Genomic DNA, 19,293 nt, shown 5'->3' with positions numbered 1-19,293 from the left:
CCCTCAGTGGTTGTACCTGTTCACTACAGGTTCAAACTGCAACAGCACAATAGCAGTCTATTTTTAATCCATTCACACCCCCAGTCATGATGCTGCAGCCTAGCCCACCCACTGTTGCCTTAACAACAACAGGGCTAGATTATGCTAGGGCAGCTCATTGTAGGAGACTAGCCACCTATAGAGACATTGGAATAAATACTTTATTACATTTACATTTAAGTCATTTAGCAGACGCTCTTATCCAGAGCGACTTACAAATTGGTGCATTCACCTTATGACATCCAGTGGAACAGCCACTTTACAATAGTGCATCTAAATCTTTTAGGGGGGGGGGGGGTGAGAAGGATTACTTATCCTATCCTAGGTATTCCTTAAAGAGGTGGGGTTTCAGGTGTCTCCGGAAGGTGGTGATTGACTCCGCTGTCCTGGCGTCGTGAGGGAGTTTGTTCCACCATTGGGGGGCCAGAGCAGCGAACAGTTTTGACTGGGCTGAGCGGGAACTGTACTTCCTCAGTGGTAGGGAGGCGAGCAGGCCAGAGGTGGATGAACACAGTGCCCTTGTTTGGGTGTAGGGCCTGATCAGAGCCTGGAGGTACTGAGGTGCCGTTCCCCTCACAGCTCCGTAGGCAAGCACCATGGTCTTGTAGGGGATCACTGATCTGAGTGTATTACTCAATGGGAATATATTGCAAATGTATTTCCTTTCATTGATTGAAAGCGAAGTCCCTCGAGCACAGAGAAACCGAGAGTGGTTTGGAATAGTGGGATGAGAGCAGACAGAAGATGGAGGGATGAGAATTGGGAGGGGGTGGTGGCTGACACAGATTGTAGTTAGAGTAGACATGCTCAGAATAGCAATCCACGGGGTGCTTGGAAGTGGAGAGAAGCGCTCCACATCAAAACTACATGCCATCATTATAGAACTGAAGAAAACAAATGAAAGGGGAAATCAAAAAATGTATGTTCATATTTTCATTAGTCCACTGTTGATATGGGCCCAAAATGTTTTGCATGTAAGCAGTTACATTTTCAAGATATTGGACTTTCAAGATGCAAAGTTTCACTGGCCACATCATTAATTAAAATTCATTCATTTTGAATTGTAGGAAGTAGAATTTAATTCAAAACAATTCAACTGAGATGTGAAACATGAAAGTCTCATTTGACAATCTTATCAAAAATATATGTCACTTATTAATGCAATGAATACACATACCATTTCAAATAGCATACTATCTTGATTATAATTCAAATGTGTTTTTTTCCTTGTCAAGAGATGTTAGTGTTCCGTTCCATACTGCAGGTTGATCTAATGCATTCTGGGAAATTATTTAAATAATATAATTATAGACAACCCCCAACATGATCTTAGAATGTGACCACTAATGAGTTTTAAAAATGTAATGTTTCAACCTTATGCTAAATGGTATTGGTAACCATAGGCTACATGATGTCAAAATAAACATTACTATGGTGAATAATTCATTTTAATTTAAATTAATTTAATTAAATTCGACTTCCTGTCATTCAATTTAAATTAAAATTATTTTTACTTTGGGGTGTGGCCAATTAAAATTCAATTGAATTGGAATTAAAGAGCAATTTGCAGCCCAAGTCAGAATGAACCCCAACCCTGTCTCACACATCTGCAGGAAATGGAAATGGTGATACCACACCCTGGTAACCAACCATAACCCGTCCCTTCACTTAAAAAAGAGAAAGAAACTCGCATTTGCCTAATGCAGTTTCTATGGACCCCTGCAGAGTCAGAGTTCATTTTCTCACGTTAAGCCTAACATTTCACAAAACTATACAAGGTGTCACAAGGCTGCCATTATTTAGACTGCTGGCTGACGGCAAAAATGTAATTAATTGTTCAGTAATTAAAGCTACAATATGCAACTTTTTGGGCAAACAACCAAATTCACACAGAAATGTGAATTAAAGATATGTCATTCTCATTGAAAGCAAGTCTAAGAAGCGGTAGATCTGGAAAGGGGGATATCTAGTCAGTTGAACAACTGAATGCATTCAACTGACATGTGTCTTCCGCATTTAACCCAAGACCTCTGAATAAGAGAGGTGAGGGGGGTGCCATAATCGACATCCACTTCTTCGGCGCACCGTGAACAGCGGGTTAACTGCCTCGCTCAGCGGCAGAACGACAGATTTTTCCCTCGTCAGCTCGGAGATTCGATCCAGCAACCGTTCAGTAACTAACCCAATGCGCTAACCACTAGGTTATCTCGTCTATATGCGCTATTTCTACGCTTACTGTGCTTAAGTTACCTTTTGCATATTTTACTTTCGGTTTTGTACACCAGCTTCGAAACATCTGAAAATAAAAAATGTTATTTTTGGAAAATATATTTCACAGCGGTTTAGATTGTACAACGATTCTCTACACGAAACTCTTTTTTTTGTCATATAATCTGAAAATAGGCTAACTATTTTTTTTGCATCTTTAAAGTTGGAAATTCAAACATTGCATATTGTAAAATAAATGTTCGATCCAAAGCTTACTAATTATTCAACTGTTCTGTATAGCCTATCTGAACCTATATGACATGAGCCATCCTTGCGCCTTCTCCCAGCTTGGATAGGAAGTTGTTTAGCAAAAACCCGTCTATTAATGCCAAATACTACAGTCCACCCTCAAAACACTAGCTTAGTATGGATTGTTTCATTACGCAGTGTAGCCTACTATCTATAGCTATACACTATTCAGCCGACATTAAGCTTATATTTATAAATATTATAGAAAAATTATACATCAAATAGTCTAACAATGAGGAAAACGTTGCATTTAGCCACTATTTATTGTTGAACTACACAAATGGGCTGCAATCAAGGTAAATTAATGTAAATCCAATTTGAGATACTCCCCTGGTCTTTTTAAATGCTCCTGAGACATTAATTTGTGAATTATATGTTCATAAGCAGCACACAATTTAAACGTAGTCTTGAATGATGCATGACTAGATATACCAGAGATAAGGGACTGTTGATATTTGCATCTTCCAATGTATTGGCTGTCCAGTATACAGACGACCTGTCCCAGAAGTTCATATATGCCTACAATTAATCGATTTCTGTGACGTGTTGAAGCAGGTGTTGTTAAGGAGAATGCGAGAGGCTCAATTAAATATGTTGCAGAATTGCTGTATTTGAACCACCACTCCATTCTGCCCAGTTTTTGATGTTGCATTGGCAATCAAGTTGTTTTTAACCATCTCTCTAACTGTCGCTTCTCCGGAGAGATCATTTTCTAAACTAAACTCATAAAGAACTACCTTAGAACGAAGCATTATGCTCTCAGTCTGAAATGCGCATTGAAAACATAAACTCCACTTATTGCACTGGCGCCAGTGTAGCCTTGACGACAGCATTTGTTTATGGATGTCCCCTTACTTTCAATCAGTTCAATTAGGCCTATATGTTTTCCAAAGCTTAAGGCACTTTGATGAGTCACATTCTTGAAGCCCAAGAAACAAATACTTCGCTTCATAGTAGGCTACATATAGAAATGAAAAAGGTTTATGAATACTTCGCTTCATAGTAGGCTACATATAGAAATGAAAAAGGTTTATGAATACTACGCTTCATAGTAGGCTACATATAGAAATGAAAAAGGTTTATGAATACTTCGCTTCATAGTAGGCTACATATAGAAATGAAAAAGGTTTATGAATACTTCTTTGGAGGGTTACTGTCAAAATTATTTCTTGTAATATACATATATATATATATTTGTTTTAATAGACCGATGACCCACAGGGGTGTCCGTTACGCCATTCACGAACACACACAGAGAGTTGCGCACCACACTCCTATCTGTCTCTGTCCTTGAGCAGTGTGTGCAGACATACGGATAAGTCCTGGTATTGAGTTGTTGCTGCCTCTTCTTCCGGTAGGGGGTAGCCTATTGAACAAACAGGACCCGTCTCCGAGTCTGGCCCGTTTGGGACTCAGAGCAGCAAAGATCCATCCCCCGATGCTACTGCTGCATCTCCATCTGATCCAGGCACCGCACCTGCCGCCAACGTTATCAATTGCGTATCATGGAAATACAGCAAGGACGCACTTTTGCCTAGACCGAACATCAGAGTAGGCTGTGGATAGTGGTAGATGAATGGATGAATGGACGGGCGGGCTACTGTTACTGCAACCTGGCAGTGCATTTGGAAGAACCATAGATGATAAAACATTAATGGTGAGACTAATGAGAAGGTATGAGAGGGCTACAAAGGACCAGGATTCGGAAAGTGTCTGTTATGCGTTATTGCAAAACAGACACTTGGTGGTGTGAGTTATAACCGGTACGGTTGTTGTGCTGAAATCCCCCCCCTCCTACCAGAATCATCCCCCCTCTTCGCGTTCTTCATTGATGCGACTTGCTTGCTAGTTGAGATTTCTGCTCTTCACTCCTTTGTCAGTTTAGCATACATTTCACTGGTCTTAGTAGCAGAAAGCATTTTTGTCTGCAGTTTCCGGTTTGGCTATCTGTTTCAAGTGTATGTCGCGGTTCTAGCTTGTATGACACCCTGGGCGACCCCGACCCCCCCCCCCCTGTCCCCTGTCCCCATAGGAGAACCCTTTGAAGAACCCATGTTGGTTCTTTCCACAGAGGGTTCTACCTGGAACTCAAAATAGTTCTCCTATGGGGACAGACAAGGAATCATTTTCTAAGAGTGCAGGCAATCAGAGGTTTGGGTAAAGACAGGCTTATCAATAACATCCCTGTATATACTGTATGTGTGCATAGTGTAAAGGTGCATGTCTTTTAGGCTTCCTATTACATGGTTTGTATTTTCATATTTAGGCCTATTATTTACTTATTATACATTTACTGATGTTTTTTTACAGTTTTTAATTAGACTTTATATGGAGCCTATTGGTAAGCACCACAAGGCTACTCCATACCACAACGGCAAGTTATAGTGTGTGTTGTTGTTTCAATTTGTATCAGATAGGACACAATACATTTGAGATGTTATTTACAGTGCTTTCGGAAAGTATTCAGACCCCTTGACATTTTTCACATTTTGTTATGTTACAGCCTTATTCTAAAATGGCTTAAATAAAAACTGTTCCTCATGAATCTACACACAACACCCCATAATGACAAAGCAAAAACTGGTTTTTAGAAATGTTTGCAAATGTATCATCATATTTACAGAAGTATTCAGACCCTTTACTCAGTACTTTGTTGAAGAACCTTTGGCAATGATTACTGCCTCGAGTCTTCTTGGGTATGACGCTACAAGCTTGGAACACCTGTGTTTGGGGAGTTTCTCCCATTCTTCTCTGCAGATCCTCTCAAGCTCTGTCAGGTTGGATGGGGAGCATCGCTGCACAGCTGTTTTCAGGTCTTTCCAGGGATGTGCGATCAGGATCAAGTCTGGGCCACTCAAGAACATTCAGAGACTTGTCCCGAAGTCACTCCTGCATTGTCTTGGCTGTGTGCTTAGGGTCGTTGTCCTGTTGGAAGGTGAACGTTCGCCCCAGTCTGAGGTCCTGAGAACTCTGGAGCAGGTTTTTCATCAAGGGTCTCACTGTACTTTGGTCCGTTCATCTTTCCCTCGATCCTGACTCCCTGCCACTGAAAAACATCCCCACAGCATGATGCTGCCACCACCATGCTTCACCGTAGGGATGGTGCCAGGTTTCCTCCAGACGTGACTCTTGGCATTCAGGCCAAAGAGTTCAATCTTGGTTTCATCAGACCAGAGAATCTTGTTTCTCGTGGTCAGAGAGTCCTTTAGGTGCCTTTTGGCAAACTCCAAGAGGGCTATCATGTGCCTTTTACTGAGGAGTAATATATGCCATTTAGCAGACGCTTTTATCCAAAGCGACTTACAGTCATGTGTGCATACATTCTACGTATGGAGTGGCTTCCGTCTGGCCACTGTACCATAAAGGCCTGCTTGGTGGAGTGCTGCAGAGATGGTTATCCTTCTGGAAGGTTCTCCCATCTCCACAGTTGAACTCTGGAGCTCTGCCAGAGTGAACATCGGGTTCTTGGTCACTTCCCTGACAAAGGTCCTTCTCCTCCAATTGCTCAGTTCAGCCCGGGCAACCAGTTCTAGGAAGAGTCTTGGTGGTTCCAAACTTCTTCCATTTTAGTATGATGGTGGCCATTGAGTTCTTGGGGACCTTCAATGCTGCAAAAATGTTTTGGTACCCTTCCCCAGATCTTTGCCTCGACACAATCCTGTCTCGGAGCTCTACGGACAGTTCCTTTGACCTCTTGGCTTGGCTTTTGCTCTGACATCCACTGTCAACTGTTGGACCTTGTCCAATGAATTCAATTTACTTCAGGTGGACTCTAATAAAGTTGTAGAAACATCTCAAGGATGATCAATGGAAACAGGATGCACCTGAGCTCAATTTTGAGTCTCATAGCAAAGGGTCTGAATACTGATGTAAATAAGATATATATTTATATATATATTTTTTTAATAGATTTGCAAACATTTGTTTTGTCATTATAGGGAATTGTGTGTAGATTGATGAGGAAAACATTTCCTTGTATTAATTTTAGAATAAGGCTGTAATGTAACAAAATGTGGAAAAAGGGAAGGGGTCTGAATACTTTTTCAAAATAAATAAGGCTTTACAAGTAGAATGTGCATGTTTGTGTGAGTAGATGGATTCCAGGATACTAAAGTCCTCTATGAATGTATGATCTTCACTCCCTCATGTCAATGTGGCTTCTTAAGTGAAGAGTGTGTGTGTGTGATCTCACATAATGTGTTTATGTGTGTGTGTGTGTGTGTTTGTATGGATGGATTCACGTGTGCGTGTGTGATCTCTTATAATAATAGCGCACGTGTTTCCAGACGGGCCAAAATGAGCAACGAATACGAGGCATCAGTCACCCCCAGCTGGCTGACCTCTGACCCCACTGTCTGGTCCAGCAGCAGAGACGGATTCACAGATAACGCCACTTACCCACCTATGGGCTCCTTCCCCCCACTGCCCCCTCTCCTGGTCAATCCCTGGGACATCTTGCTGTGCTCCTCAGGGACCCTCATCGCCTGTGAAAACGCCCTGGTGGTACTAGCGATCTGGCAGAACCCGGCTCTGCGTGCCCCCATGTTCCTGCTGATCGGCAGCCTGGCCCTGGCTGACCTCCTGGCTGTCTGGGCCTGGTGCTCCACTTCACCTTGGCCTACATGCTGAGGTCTGACTCGGCCCAGCTGCTGACTGTTGGTCTGGTGGTGGCCTCCTTCTCAGCCTCCGTCTTCAGCCTGCTGGCCATCACCATAGACCGTTACCTGTCACTCTACTATGCCCTGACCTACAACTCAGAGCGTACCGCCGCCTTCACCTACACCATGCTGGTCCTCCTCTGGGGCCTGTCTCTCTGTCTGGGCCTACTTCCCGTCACGGGGGTGAACTGCCTGGCAGAGGAGTCGACGTGCAGCGTGGTGCGCCCCCTGACTAAGAACAACGTGGCGGTGCTGTCCGTATCCTTCCTCCTGCTGTTCGGCCTCATGCTGCAGCTGTACGTGCAGATCTGTAAGATCGTCATGCATCATGCCCACCAGATCGCCTTGCAGCATCACTTCCTGTCCGCCTCACCTCACTACGTCACAACCAGGAATGGCGTGTCCACGCTGGCCATCATCCTGGGGACTTTTGCCGCCTGCTGGATGCCCTTCACCATCTACTCACTGGTCGCCGACTACACGTACCCACCTCTCTACACATACGCCACCCTGGTGCCCGCCACCTACAACTCAGTCATCAACCCAGTGATCTATGCCTTCAGGAACCAGGACATCCAGAAGGCTCTGTGGCTGGTGTGTTGTGGCTGTATACCGGCCAGGGTGGCCCACAGGGCCCGGACCCCTAGCCATGTCTGACCCAGACCCAGATCCCGGGAGGGAAGGAGAGAGGTGCCCTGGGCAGAGGGAGGAATGCAGACAGGCAGCCTGGGCTCAGGCAGGTGGCTGGAAAGGACGGTCTGCGTGCATAGTCATTTTAGCTGCTTTTACTGATGTGGGCTTTTTTTCCTCAAAAGGATTGAGAGATTATTATTAGATTATTAAAGATTGTGCCACTTTCCGAAACATCAGATAAAGGGCTCGTGTGTGTGTGTACAAAAATATAGGATGTCACACGGACAGAGAAGGAGGAAGAGAGGAGGAGAAGTGGAGTGAGGGATGACAGAGTTGGGGCGATTATCAAGATGCATACAAGATGAAGTCGGGCTGAGGGCTCAATCACCTTGTCTCGCTGCTGCACTCTGAACGTGCCTTGCAAGACAGATAACCATGGGAGGCTAAAAATAGCCCGGGTGCTCTGTGATCCGCACGCCGTGCGTCCGACACAGACTCCATGCAAAGAAACAAAGCCGCGGAGGCGGAGAGCGGGCACTTATCTTCCCCTCCCTCCCTCCTTCCATCCACTTTTATTTCTCTTCATCTCTCCCTATTTGCCTTTAAAGCCCCCACCCTCGAGCATGTGAGAATGTAGGTTATTATGATGTTCTGCTCGCTTTCCATTCTGAGGTGACAACAGCCTCGGGAAGGAAAGTCCCCTGATACCTGTAGCACACACCATTAACCCTCCAAATGCCTTTATTTTATGGGAAGGCCAGGCTTTGATCGTTTTGATATCTGTTTTATCCCTCCACTTCTTCATACATAAACAGGTCAACTAATCATACCTATTTCATTGGGCATTGCAGGCACATTGGGTAGGCAGGCTGACTGTTCTTGAATGTAGAGTGTGAAATGTTCCCTCTGTGAATCGAGTTGGTTGTTCAAGCGACTCAGTTTGCAGTTAGACCAGCTGGATGTTGTTGCAACTGAATGTATTTTTCTATTAATTTGATCTCTTAGCCTGTCCATTAGGTTATGAAAACGCCTGGTCCTCACCTCAACCTTCAACCTGCATGTTGCATAGGACTTTAATGTAAACCGTTTCCCCTAATAGGCCTGTTGGCTAAACGCTCACTATCACTCTTCCCCTCTCCCCACCTGTTATAATCAAATCAGTCAGTCACACTCAGGCCTAATACATTATCCTAATATGTGGTTTGTGAATTTAAAAAGCACTCTAAAATATAAAGTAGCAATCATATTTGTTTTCCTTTTTCATGAAAATGGCATCATCAGCAGCCCACCTTCAATAGTCTTCTAATTGCTACTCTGTACCTCATCCTGTTGCGAAAAAAAAACCCTGAATGCAATAATATATGAATGCTGAGCCAATCAGAAAAAATGTGTGATCATTGAAATTCATAATGTACATATAGAATATAGACCCCTAAACCCACCCCTCTCTTTCCCTATACCACATATATGACTGGCCATATCCAGATCACCAATATCCTAAGTGACAGACCCTGGCACAATGTCTGGTTCAGATCTTTGGATAGCAAGAAAGGAGAGAGCAGTGACAAGTCTTGTTGTTCCAGCTTTGGATGTCTCCTGCCTCCTAGAACCACTTCCTTACCCTGGCTGACAAATGCCCACCACCCCCTGACCCTAGCCAGTGTTAAATCGGCTGCTTGCCAATTCCTCCTGTTTCGCTCACACCGCGTCACGATCGAACCCAGGACTTCCACTTTTCTAGCACACGTGATCGCCCTCCTTGTCAACGTACCAACCATCTGAGCTATCGAAAAATATGTAAGGCGGTAGCGCCATCGGTGATATTTCACTAGCTGTGGAGTGAGTTTACGGTACACGTTCTTAAGCGCTTCCAGATCCTCATTCTACCCCGTCATATCAGCGCGCAGCAGTAACTACGTGTTAGTTACTTCATGGACCGATAGAAATGCTCTGTCAGCAATAACAGCCTCTCCCCAGTAACATGGCCACCTCCAGCATGATGATATACGACGACAATAACCAACAGCCCTTCTGCGATGCCTAGCAGAGTCCTTATACACCAGGCCCAAACAAGGACTCAACTTCCCAAGACTTGTGCTGTATGTGATTTCTCCAAATGGGAAATCAGATCTTGACTTATGTGTTTTGTTTTTGAAAATGTGAATGGGACAGGATACTGACTGCCACCGCCCAGTATTCTGTCATTAGTCATTACAATGTCACTGCCTTTTTAAATTCTGAATCTCCTGCTCTATTCTCTGGCTATGGTCTTCTTCAATATCTTACAATGAATGAAATTGGACTCGGTAAGAAAATATCTTACAAGTTTTCAGTTGCATCTGCCTTTGTGAACCTATGAAGTGTTTTTGAGTGTTGTAAACCTAAGCGTCTGTTAAGAAGGAAAATGTTTCTGTGCATTTGAGTTGCATGGCCCCTGAGTGTGTGTGTGATCTGTGTACCATAGAAATAGAATTCATTATATTTCTATGGCTTGTATGGGGGTTTGTGATCAGCAGCACAGACCTCCTGTATATCTGTCTCCATGGGGACAGTGGCTCTGAGGACTTACTTCCAGTGTGACCCTTTGACCTCAGAGGAAATTGTTTGCTTGTCTTCCTATCATTCTGAGAGAAGTGACAAATTCCACCACAGGAATGAAATAGAGGATATGTTTAAATGAATAGTAGAAGCAAAGCTAGTCCTGTATGGTGTACGTGTGCAATGGCTGACTCTGAGCCGTAGTGAGGGGTTAAGGCAACGCCGTCACGTGACTGATGGAGAAATTACCTATATCGTTATCACAGGTTCTGGTGGCTCTTCACAGACAAACAATAATACCAAGAAAACACTCTCCTTTACCTTTGAAGAATAATCTATTTTGTTATATTTATTGAAAGTCTCTATATTTTTTTCTCAGGGTTGTCTCGTCTGAATTATAATGTATCCAAAGTATCTTGTATTTTAATGTGCTGTAGAGCCTCTCCTGAATGAATTGGTAAAGAAATGATTGTTTATTTTGTATGGCATTCTGTTGACCAATTAGATTCTGTAAATAGAGCATGCTTATCATTATAGGGGTGTTCTGACATCACGTATGGTGCTACCTGCTGCAGGATCCAAGGGGGACTCAGGTGCACCGTATTAGAATGACATCAAATTTGACCCCCTTTTATTGTAATTTTACAGTCTGTGTACATTTCCAACCCTAGCCCCTTCCCCCCAATCCCACCCCCTTCATTAGGCAGATCTGCAAAGTCTGGATAGGTGAATGCAGTATGGCATATACTTTACTTAGCAGATTAGCCTGTTGGAGGGTTAGATGGTGCTGTCACAGTACTGCTTACACCTACCCCAAACCTTGAGGATCTGCCAGACCAATGAGCTAAGGGCTAGGGACGGAAATGGAACCGGGCCTACCTTGTTTGATGAATGTTCTCTCATGTACAGTAATGTCAATCTTTCATGATTCACGATGAGCTTTCATAGGTGAAAACAAGGGCTTCACATTATTGAGTAGACAAAGGAACCACTCATGTGTGGGTTTGATACAGTACTTCTCTGTTAGGAATACATATTCATCTAATGTTAAACTATTATAGTGCAGTGTAATTGCACCGTAAAGTGTCATATTGAACTGAGATGTGGTTGGAGGGATTTCTACTGTGGCCAGTGGTTGGGGTTTCAAGCATTGTGGGTGAATCATGTGGTTTGGGGGGTATGGTACCCCGATCCAGAGCTAAATACAAGTCTTTTAACACCTCTATGGGTTTCAGAATGTGTGGGGCAGGGGACCCTACAGTACAGCATCTTGTGTAGACGTATACTCTGTGTTAAATGTGAAATGCACTTTATTTTTTGGAAGAAAAACAACATACAGGTATTTAGCTTACGTTGATTGGACTAAATTGTATTTGGTATCTTTTAATTGTCATTGTATTAGACTAAGCATAGGTGATTTGAAGTTGAAATGTTGCTGGAATAGTGGAAGCAGCTCCTGTTGTCTTTGTGACTAGAGGTAACTCTCTGTGGTTCTAAATCAATAGTTTTTCAGTAGTCCTAAAATGTCAGAAACATTAACTTGATTGACCATGCTGTAGGTCATGTAACTGTTTGTTACATTCAATATGCTTTGTGGTCTTCACCAGACAGAGGTTGCTCTCTGGTTTTGTGATGAAACAAAGGTCTGGTTGAGCCACTGTGTCCTCTCATTGTCTCGGCCTTTAGGCCTACAATATATATCACAGTGTCAAGGTATATGAACTAACAGGTTACAGAGCAAACAATGCAATTATCACAACACATAGGTTGGAATGTGTCTTTTCTCTTTGGCTTGGCTTCCCCAGTGATTTTACCCACGCACCACTACTAGTTTGGGGGAATACAATTAACTATTGAATTAGAAAATGTACTGTGGATACAAATATCCCTGTGAGCTTCCCAAGCCCATGTTGCTTAGGGTTAACAGCATAAATTGTATATCAATAATATTATACTGAACAAAAATGTAAACAACGTGTAAAGTGTTGGTCCCCTGTTAAATTAGCTGAAATAAAATATCCCAGAAATGTTTAATGCTCACAAAAAGTTTATTTCGCCCAAGTTTTGTGCACTAATTTGTTTACATTTCTGTTAATGAGCATTTCTCCTTTGCCAAGATAATCCATCCACCTAACAGATGTGGCATATCAAGAAGCTGATTAAACAGCATGATCATTACACAGGTGCACCTTGTACTGGGGACATTAAAAGGCCACTCTGGAATGTGCAGTTTTGTCACATAACCCAATGCCACAGAAGATTTGAGGGCGCGTTCAATTGGCATACTGACTGCAGGAATGTCCACCAGAGCAGGAATGTCCACCAGAGCAGGAATGTCCAACAGAGCAGGAATGTCCACCAGTGCAGGAATGTCCACCAGAGCAGGAATGTCCACCAGAGCAGGAATGTCCACCAGAGCAGGAATGTCCACCAGTGCAGGAATGTCCACCAGAGCAGGAATGTCCACCAGAGCAGGAATGTCCACCAGAGCAGGAATGTCCACCAGAGCTAGTGCCAGAGAATTTAATGCGGGTTCTTCACCTGTAGGAGTATTACTGACTGTAATAAAGCCCTTTTGTGGGGAAAAACCATTCTGATTGGCTGGGCCTGGCTCCCAAGTAATGAATTTGTAGTAAATTTCCATGAATAAAATAAATAAACAACAGAACAGTCTCAACAGCCAATTATTGCAGGATATCCAAGGACATGGATTCATGTGAAATCCAAAGATCAGGGCCTAATCAATTCATTTCAATTGACTGATGTCCTTTCAAATCTTTTAAATTATTACATGTTACGTTTATATTTTTGTTCAGTGTACATGTATTGTATCACACCCTCTAAACTTATTCCACGGATCCCTTGGCCAAATTACTGGAATCTGTTGGGAATATTCATTTAAAAAAAATACTGCTCCCCACTTTGAGAACCCCTGCACTAACTGAGATATTGTAAGACATTGTGTGAACAAGGTGTATATTTTTCCAAGGTGTTAGCTGTAACTTTGTTTTGCTTTGGTTAGTTTACTGAATTGAGAGATCTTGTTAATTTTATATTAAAATAATGTGCTGTGTATGAAAAACAAAACCCCTGTGTTGGTTTGGTTTGTTTATCCTCCCTCTGCATCCGTTGGCTCAGTGCCTCTCGCCGCTCCTCGGTTCCCATGGTGACTCCCTTCTTAGCTGGGTCAGTGCTATCCGGAATCCCAGTAACAATCATTCTTAAATAACCCTAGCCCTATTCTGAACCTTTACCTTAACCATTTTAAATTTCAACTTCAATAGGATAGGGACGTCCCAAAGATCCTGGCTAGCAATACTGTTACCATGGAAACTGCTGTGTCAGTGTCAGCACCCGTGTTGTCTCCATGACAACAGTGCAACAGGAAAGAGACGCAGACACAACATTGTGAATATCAATCGTTATTCCTCATATTTGTATTTATTCTCAGGGTCAGAGTTCAACGTTTACAGAGTTCACACTAAAAATAACCATGACAACCCTAAACACAATCCAATCTATTCTTCATCTTCCATATCTCTGCTAGACATCACTAAGCGATTAGACAGCTGTTATCCATTAAGCCTCCTTTCATCCTTCCCTATCTCCAATCAGACGCTCTCACAACACAAACTCACTCACTCACTCACTCACTCACTCACTCACTCACTCACTCACTCACTCACCACGCTACGTTCCAATATCCATACTAGAGTACCACTTAGAAGGAAACGATGCTGGCTGTGCATCCTCGTAAGTGTAGCACATGGGGTAGTGTTCGAGTGTGGATGATGGAATACAGCCTCCCTCTCAGGCCACTCCCTCACACACACCTGTCGCCTTCAGAAGGAACACTGTAGGAAAACTCTTTCAAAACATCTTCTCCCATTTGTTTCAAAAAAACCCTGACGAGCACAGTCCACACGCGGTTCCTTCTGAATGCTACCCTGACCAGCACAGTCCACACGCGGTTCCTTCTGAACGCTACCCTGACCAGCACAGTCCACACGGTTCCTTCTGAACGCTACCCTGACCAGCACAGTCCACACGCGGTTCCTTCTGAATGCTACCCTGACCAGCACAGTCCACACGCGGTTCCTTCTGAACGCTACCCTGACCAGCACAGTCCACACGCGGTTCCTTCTGAATGCTACCCTGACCAGCACAGTCCACACGCGGTTCCTTCTGAACGCTACCCTGACCAGCACAGTCCACACGCGGTTCCTTCTGAATGCTACCCTGACCAGCACAGTCCACACGCGGTTCCTTCTGAATGCTACCCTTACCAGCACAGTCCACACGCTGTTCCTTCTGAATGCTACCCTGACCAGCACAGTCCACACGCGGTTCCTTCTGAACGCTACCCTGACCAGCACAGTCCACACAGTTCCTTCTGAATGCTACCCTGACCAGCACAGTCCACACGCGGTTCCTTCTGAACGCTACCCTGACCAGCACAGTCCACACGGTTCCTTCTGAACGCTACCCTGACCAGCACAGTCCACACGGTTCCTTCTGAACGCTACCCTGACCAGCACAGTCCACACGGTTCCTTCTGAACGCTACCCTGACCAGCACAGTCCACACGGTTCCTTCTGAACGCTACCCTGACCAGCACAGTCCACACGGTTCCTTCTGAACGCTACCCTGACCAGCACAGTCCACACGGTTCCTTCTTAACGCTACCCTGACCAGCACAGTCCACACAGTTCCTTCTGAACGCTACCCTGACCAGCACAGTCCACACGGTTCCTTCTTAACGCTACCCTGACCAGCACAGTCCACACGGTTCCTTCTTAACGATACCCCGACCAGCACAGTCCACACGGTTCCTTCTGAACGCTACCCTGACCAGCACAGTCCACACAGTTCCTTCTGAACGCTACCCTGACCAGCACAGTCCACACGCGGTTCCTTCTGAACGCTACCCTGACCAACACAGTCCACACGGTTCCTTCTGAACGCTACCCTGACCAGCACAGTCCACACGGTTCCTTCTGAACGCTACCCTGACCAGCACAGTCCACACAGTTCCTTCTGAACGCTACCCTGACCAGCAGTCCACACGGTTCCTTCTGAACGCTACCCTGACCAGCACAGTCCACACGAGGTTCCTTCTGAACGCTACCCTGACCAGCACAGTCCACACGGTTCCTTCTGAACGCTACCCTGACCAGCACAGTCCACACGAGGTTCCTTCTGAACGCTACCCTGACCAGCACAGTCCACACGGTTCCTTCTGAACGCTACCCTGACCAGCACAGTCCACACAGTTCCTTCTGAACGCTACCCTGACCAGCAAAGTCCACACGCGGTTCCTTCTGAACGCTACCCTGACCAACACAGTCCACACGGTTCCTTCTGAACGCTACCCTGACCAGCACAGTCCACACGGTTCCTTCTTAACGCTACCCTGACCAGCACAGTCCACACAGTTCCTTCTGAACGCTACCCTGACCAGCACAGTCCACACGGTTCCTTCTGAACGCTACCCTGACCAGCACAGTCCACACGAGGTTCCTTCTGAACGCTACCCTGACCAGCACAGTCCACACGGTTCCTTCTGAACGCTACCCTGACCAGCACAGTCCACACAGTTCCTTCTGAACGCTACCCTGACCAGCACAGTCCACACGGTTCCTTCTGAACGCTACCCTGACCAGCACAGTCCACACGGTTCCTTCTGAACGCTACCCTGACCAGCACAGTCCACACGGTTCCTTCTGAACGCTACCCTGACCAGCACAGTCCACACGGTTCCTTCTGAACGCTACCCTGACCAGCACAGTCCACACTGTTCCTTCTGAACGCTACCCTGACCAGCACAGTCCACACGGTTCCTTCTGAACGCTACCCTGACCAGCACAGTCCACACGGTTCCTTCTGAACGCTACCCTGACCAGCACAGTCCACACGGTTCCTTCTGAACGCTACCCTGACCAGCACAGTCCACACGGTTCCTTCTGAACGCTACCCTGACCAGCACAGTCCACACGGTTCCTTCTGAACGCTACCCAGACCAGCACAGTCCACACGGTTCCTTCTGAACGCTACCCTGACCAGCACAGTCCACACGGTTCCTTCTGAACGCTACCCAGACCAGCACAGTCCACACGGTTCCTTCTGAACGCTACCCTGACCAGCACAGTCCACACGGTTCCTTCTGAACGCTACCCTGACCAGCACAGTCCACACAGTTCCTTCTGAACGCTACCCTGACCAGCACAGTCCACACGGTTCCTTCTGAACGCTACCCTGACCAGCACAGTCCACACGGTTCCTTCTGAACGCTACCCTGACCAGCACAGTCCACACAGTTCCTTCTGAACGCTACCCTGACCAGCACAGTCCACACGGTTCCTTCTGAACGCTACCCAGACCAGCACAGTCCACACGGTTCCTTCTGAACGCTACCCTGACCAGCACAGTCCACACGGTTCCTTCTGAACGCTACCCTGACCAGCACAGTCCACACGGTTCCTTCTGAACGCTACCCTGACCAGCACAGTCCACACGCGGTTCCTTCTGAACGCTACCCTGACCAGCACAGTCCACACAGTTCCTTCTGAACGCTACCCTGACCAGCACAGTCCACACGGTTCCTTCTGAACGCTACCCTGACCAGCACAGTCCACACGCGGTTCCTTCTGAACGCTACCCTGACCAGCACAGTCCACACGGTTCCTTCTGAACGCTACCCTGACCAGCACAGTCCACACGGTTCCTTCTGAACGCTACCCTGACCAGCACAGTCCACACGGTTCCTTCTGAACGCTACCCTGACCAGCACAGTCCACACGGTTCCTTCTGAACGCTACCCTGACCAGCACAGTCCACACGGTTCCTTCTGAACGCTACCCTGACCAGCACAGTCCACACGGTTCCTTCTGAACGCTACCCTGACCAGCACAGTCCACACGGTTCCTTCTGAACGCTACCCTGACCAGCACAGTCCACACGGTTCCTTCTGAACGCTACCCTGACCAGCACAGTCCACACGGTTCCTTCTGAACGCTACCCTGACCAACACAGTCCACACGGTTCCTTCTGAACGCTACCCTGACCAGCACAGTCCACACAGTTCCTTCTGAACGCTACCCTGACCAGCACAGTCCACACGGTTCCTTCTGAACGCTACCCTGACCAACACAGTCCACACGGTTCCTTCTGAACGCTACCCTGACCAGCACAGTCCACGCTGTTCCTTCTGAACGCTACCCTGACCAGCACAGTCCACACGGTTCCTTCTGAACGCTACCCTGACCAACACAGTCCACACGGTTCCTTCTGAACGCTACCCTGACCAGCACAGTCCACGCTGTTTCTTTTGACTTCTCTTCATCTTCCTGTTGCTATAATCTACACATAAAAATTGGTCTCAGTCCTAGATGAAGTGTTTCAGTAAAAACATTAGAAAAAAGACGTAGACTGTCTTCCCAAGGGGGGGTTCTCTAAGTAAGGCCCTTATTAAGACTGTAACTATACATGAGATGAGTGCCACTCCTGGGGTGCCACAAACAGGGCTTTACTAGTGTTATTATGGATAACATATTATACAGAGACACACTGTGGTCTCCTGGGTTGTATTCAAGATTCCCCGAGCATTGCTTGAGAGTTTTAAAATGTTAACAGTAATAGTGTTGAATTGAACATTTAGTTGCAATTAGTGTCAGTATAGCAGCTGAACCCGATAGTGTGCATCTTGAGTACACCGCTAGAGGTCCAGTTCTGGACCCTTCAGCGGCTGATGCAGGAGTCTGATTTACCAGCAGTGCTACATGTGACCAGGGGTCAACCCAGCTTATATCATGTACAAATACATCCTGTATGTGTGTGTTTTTGTTTATGTTTTGTTGGTATATATACACTGAGTGTACAAAACAAAACATGCACTAAATTCTGCTTACTATGCATGCACTGCAGTTTGTGGAAACTATAGACAACTGTTCTCTTTATAATGACAGTATATACACTGAATGTACAAAACATGCTCTTTCTGTGACATAGACTGACCAGGTGAATCCAGGTGAAAGCTATAATCCCTTATTGATGTCACCTGTTAAATCCCCTTCAATCAGTATCGGTATAGGGGAGGAGCCAGGTTAAAGAAGGATTTTTAAGCCTTGAGACAATTGAAACATGGATTGTGTATGTGTGCCAATGAGAGGGTGAATGGGCAAGACAACAAATGTAAGTGCCTTTGAACGGGTATGGTAGTAGGTGCCAGGTGCACATGTTTGTGTCAAGAACTGCAACACTGCTGGGTTTTTCACACTCAACAATTTGATCATGTATCATGAATGGTTCACCACCCAAAGGACATCCAGCACCTTGTAGAGTCCATGCTCCTACGAATTGAGGCTGTTCTGAGGGCAAAAGGAGGAGGGGGGTGCAACTTGATATTAGGAATGTGTTATTCATGTTTAGTACACTCAGTGAACCATTTAGTGGTTTATTTTTTGTGTGGATGTGAACGTGCACATGTATGTGCTTTTCAGCTTTTGAGTGAGTGATGTGTGTGCGTTAGTCGGACCAGTCGTTCTCTTCCAGCTCTGAGTCATCTTCGGAGTCGGAGTACTCGACAGCGATGCGTCTGGAGAGGATGGTGGCCACGTCGTTCCCTACAGGCTCTCTCTTAGCCTGCTGCTCCTGCTGCTCCTGGCCCTTTTTCAACTGGATACCTACAGCCAGGGAGAGAGACCGATAGATACACTTCAACTAGATACCTACAGCCAGGGAGAGAGACCGATAGATACACTTCAACTAGATACCTACAGCCAGGGAGAGAGACCGATAGATACACTTCAACTAGATACACTTCAACTAGATACCTACAGCCAGGGAGAGAGACAGTTAGATACACTTCAACTAGATACCTACAGCCAGGGAGAGAGACCGATAGATACAC

At 45.6% G+C, this 19,293-nt stretch overlaps 2 protein-coding genes across 5 annotated transcripts in view; one reads left to right on the top strand and one right to left on the bottom strand.

The window, feature by feature from the left end:
• The first annotated feature begins 6,850 nt into the window (after window positions 1–6,850).
• Window positions 6,851–8,157, top strand: LOC118378059 (G-protein coupled receptor 12-like). Its single transcript, XM_052502888.1, is given in 2 exon segments — window positions 6,851–7,141; window positions 7,144–8,157. Coding segments are annotated over 2 exon segments (1,017 nt in total). The 5' UTR covers window positions 6,851–6,852; the 3' UTR covers window positions 7,872–8,157.
• Window positions 8,158–13,791: 5,634 nt separating this feature from the next.
• Window positions 13,792–19,293, bottom strand: part of LOC118380776 (actin-binding protein WASF3-like) — a 61,634-nt gene continuing 56,132 nt past the window's right edge. For 3 of the 4 annotated variants that reach the window (XM_052502879.1, XM_052502881.1, XM_052502878.1), the window contains one exon: window positions 13,792–19,066. In XM_052502879.1, the coding sequence (XP_052358839.1) occupies window positions 18,909–19,066 (158 nt within the window). In that variant the 3' untranslated portion in view covers window positions 13,792–18,908. The remainder of the gene's footprint in view (window positions 19,067–19,293) is intronic. The other variant, XM_052502885.1, reaches the window with a different exon arrangement.

Source organism: Oncorhynchus keta, chromosome 4 (assembly GCF_023373465.1).
Source record: "Oncorhynchus keta strain PuntledgeMale-10-30-2019 chromosome 4, Oket_V2, whole genome shotgun sequence".
In the NCBI taxonomy this organism is placed as follows: domain Eukaryota; kingdom Metazoa; phylum Chordata; class Actinopteri; order Salmoniformes; family Salmonidae; genus Oncorhynchus; species Oncorhynchus keta.
Note: the sequence above shows the minus strand (reverse complement) of the source record. Positions and strands in the feature narration are given on the sequence as shown.